The sequence below is a fragment of the Mandrillus leucophaeus genome, unplaced genomic scaffold (genome assembly GCF_000951045.1).
Source record: "Mandrillus leucophaeus isolate KB7577 unplaced genomic scaffold, Mleu.le_1.0 Scaffold236, whole genome shotgun sequence".
Taxonomy (NCBI): domain Eukaryota; kingdom Metazoa; phylum Chordata; class Mammalia; order Primates; family Cercopithecidae; genus Mandrillus; species Mandrillus leucophaeus.
The window spans coordinates 1,040,958-1,043,400 of record NW_012102432.1 but is presented as its reverse complement, the minus strand read 5'-3'; the positions used below and the strand labels follow the sequence as shown (position 1 = coordinate 1,043,400).

The window sequence follows — 2,443 nt, the reverse complement described above, 5'->3', positions numbered from 1 at the left end:
ACATATTTAAATTCCATGGAGCATATTTAGCTCAACTCTAGTTCTGATGCAGTCCTTATCAGACATAGTTAAATTAACGTTAGTGGAGCCAGGATCAAGTTGACCTTCAGGTTGCTCTTGTGGCCTCTGAGGGGCAATGTGGTGTAGTAAGTCTACTTGGAATGCTTTACACAGTAGCATCATATCTTTGAGTGATCTTTGCTACTCATCGGATGGCAAAGATTTAAGGGATTTTGTGTATCTTTGCTCCCAAGCCACTGTTAACTCATAATATTACATTTTAGGTGCTCTATACTCATGGGAAAATTTAGGGATAATAAAAATGTTATGATATTACAGAGGAACACATAACTTAAACCCATCACCCTCCTAACTTCATAAAATTTGGTGATGTTGTACCTTTGAGCAATAAATCTTTAGATATTGAGTTCTTTTTGTTTCTAATTTGTAGACATCCATCGGAAACTTTATCAACTTTTTTCATCTTCACTAGTATAGAATAGTGTATTTACATAGTGCCACCCCAGCAAGTGTTAGCCTAGTAACACTTCTGTTTAAATGGTTCTAAAGTCATCTTAGTCCTATTTGGATCTTGTAATATTTAATGTGATAATATCTAAGATTATTGAACACTGTCATTTAATAATCAGATGAGATGAGGTAGGTACTATTCATAACCTTCTGAAACAGAGAAACAGTCAAAGGTTAGAGAGGTTAAATCCCTAACTGGAGGTCGTCTCCTCAGTGGGGGACTTGAGATTCAAATTCAGGACCTTACTTCTGGAGTCTGCTCAAAAGCACTCTGAAACAGCATCCAGAGAATAACAACTTCAGAGTGTTTATGGAGATGACCTTTGAACAAAATTATTTTCTGACTTGTTTTCTCATCTGTTGCAAGGATGATTATGGCTATCATTTGTGTCTTAATTTTGTTTGTCGTTTCATGTGAAAGTCTTCGTTTTAGGGGGCTTAGAATTAAAGCCCTCTTTATTTAGACATTTCGTAATTATAAGTCTATTCATTGTGATATTGTTTTAAGTTAATTTTAGCCTAAACTTTACTGGAGACATTTAAGATATTTACTGTAACATGAGATTAAAAAATAGTTATTTTTTTATTAGAGTAAATAATTTAGAGATTTAAACAAAGTTAGAGAACATTCAGAAATCTTTTTTATTGCCTACAACACTACTTGAAATAGTTATTTTAGATTCAAATATAGCATTAGGAAACTCTTTCCAACATTGTTATGTAACAGTTTACTCACTACAGTGTTGAGATTGGGATATTTACTTAAAGTTTTTGGTAAGAGGAAGTATATATATGGCTTGATGTAGTCTTGGGCTTATATATCAAAAGACTTTTAAGTATTTGTGGCACATAAATATTTGTATCTAAAATAGTTTATCCTTAAGAGGGTTCTTAAAAGGAAAAATAACTCAGTATTATTTTTTCTGATTACTTTTTTGGCTTGAAAAATATTAAAAACATTAGATTGTGCTGTGAGTTTCGTAAAGATAGCTACAACGCTTCTAATACAAACATATTTTTTAGTTTCAGTACAAAACGGTTCGATTCATCAAAAAGATGCTGTAAATGATGATGATTTTGAGCCATACTTAAGTAGCCAGACAAATCAGGTAAGTCTTCTGACAGTTTCAGATTTTAGGAAATTAACCTTTTATTAATATTAATTGATTTTCCAAATAGGTTATTTAATGAGATTAACCATAACATGGATTCATTCATCTCGTGTACCTATATAGTAAGTGAGTAGTGAGTAGCAGTTGCAGGTTTATGGCACAGGAGAGTTCTTCAGAAAGTATAGGCACCAGAAACTAGGTTATGAAATACAGAATAAAGATTTGAAGGTGACCATTCTTTGTATATATCATGGTTAGGTTTTGTGTGTGTGTGTGTATTGAAGGAACTTAATTTTTTAATGTCACTGCTATATCTTCATAGCTTAAGCTAATTAAAAGGCTTAATTAGCTAGAAATTTGTGTATTTGGAGGAGGGATTAGTTGCCTGAAATTGCCTGCAATTTTGAGTCAAGTGTAGTGTTTTCTTTTTTTTAAAACATTCCAATTTGAATCCATTGATAACTATTGAAAATTTTAACATGCCTTGTTAATGTTAGTGATAGAGTTAAGGAGTTTATAAACATACTTGCTTTATAAACAGTTGCTTGCGTATTGTAGACATGGACAGTTCTATCAAAGCAAGTAATTGGTAACTGGTGGCCTTGAGTATTTGTGTACAAGCAGAATTCCAATTTAAACATTGAAGAACAATGGTATTAGGTATCTGTATGCCATTTCTGCATCCATTTCTGTCTGTTATTAAAAATATGCCACTGATAGAAATAAATGAAGAAAATACATTTTCAGTATTCACCAGTTTTTTTTAGAGAGAACATTCTGGAATGAAACTTTTTGCTTTG

At 32.1% G+C, this 2,443-nt stretch overlaps 1 protein-coding gene across 6 annotated transcripts in view; it reads left to right on the top strand.

Moving 5' to 3' along the window:
• The window catches only part of YTHDF3 (YTH N(6)-methyladenosine RNA binding protein 3), a 58,020-nt gene that overhangs the window by 9,794 nt on the left and 45,783 nt on the right, over positions 1-2,443 (top strand). For 5 of the 6 annotated variants that reach the window (XM_011982155.1, XM_011982153.1, XM_011982156.1 and 2 more), the window contains one exon: positions 1,555-1,640. The exons of the other annotated variant lie outside the window; for it this stretch is intronic. In XM_011982155.1, the coding sequence (XP_011837545.1) occupies positions 1,555-1,640 (86 nt within the window). The remainder of the gene's footprint in view (positions 1-1,554; positions 1,641-2,443) is intronic. 6 annotated transcript variants of the gene reach the window in all.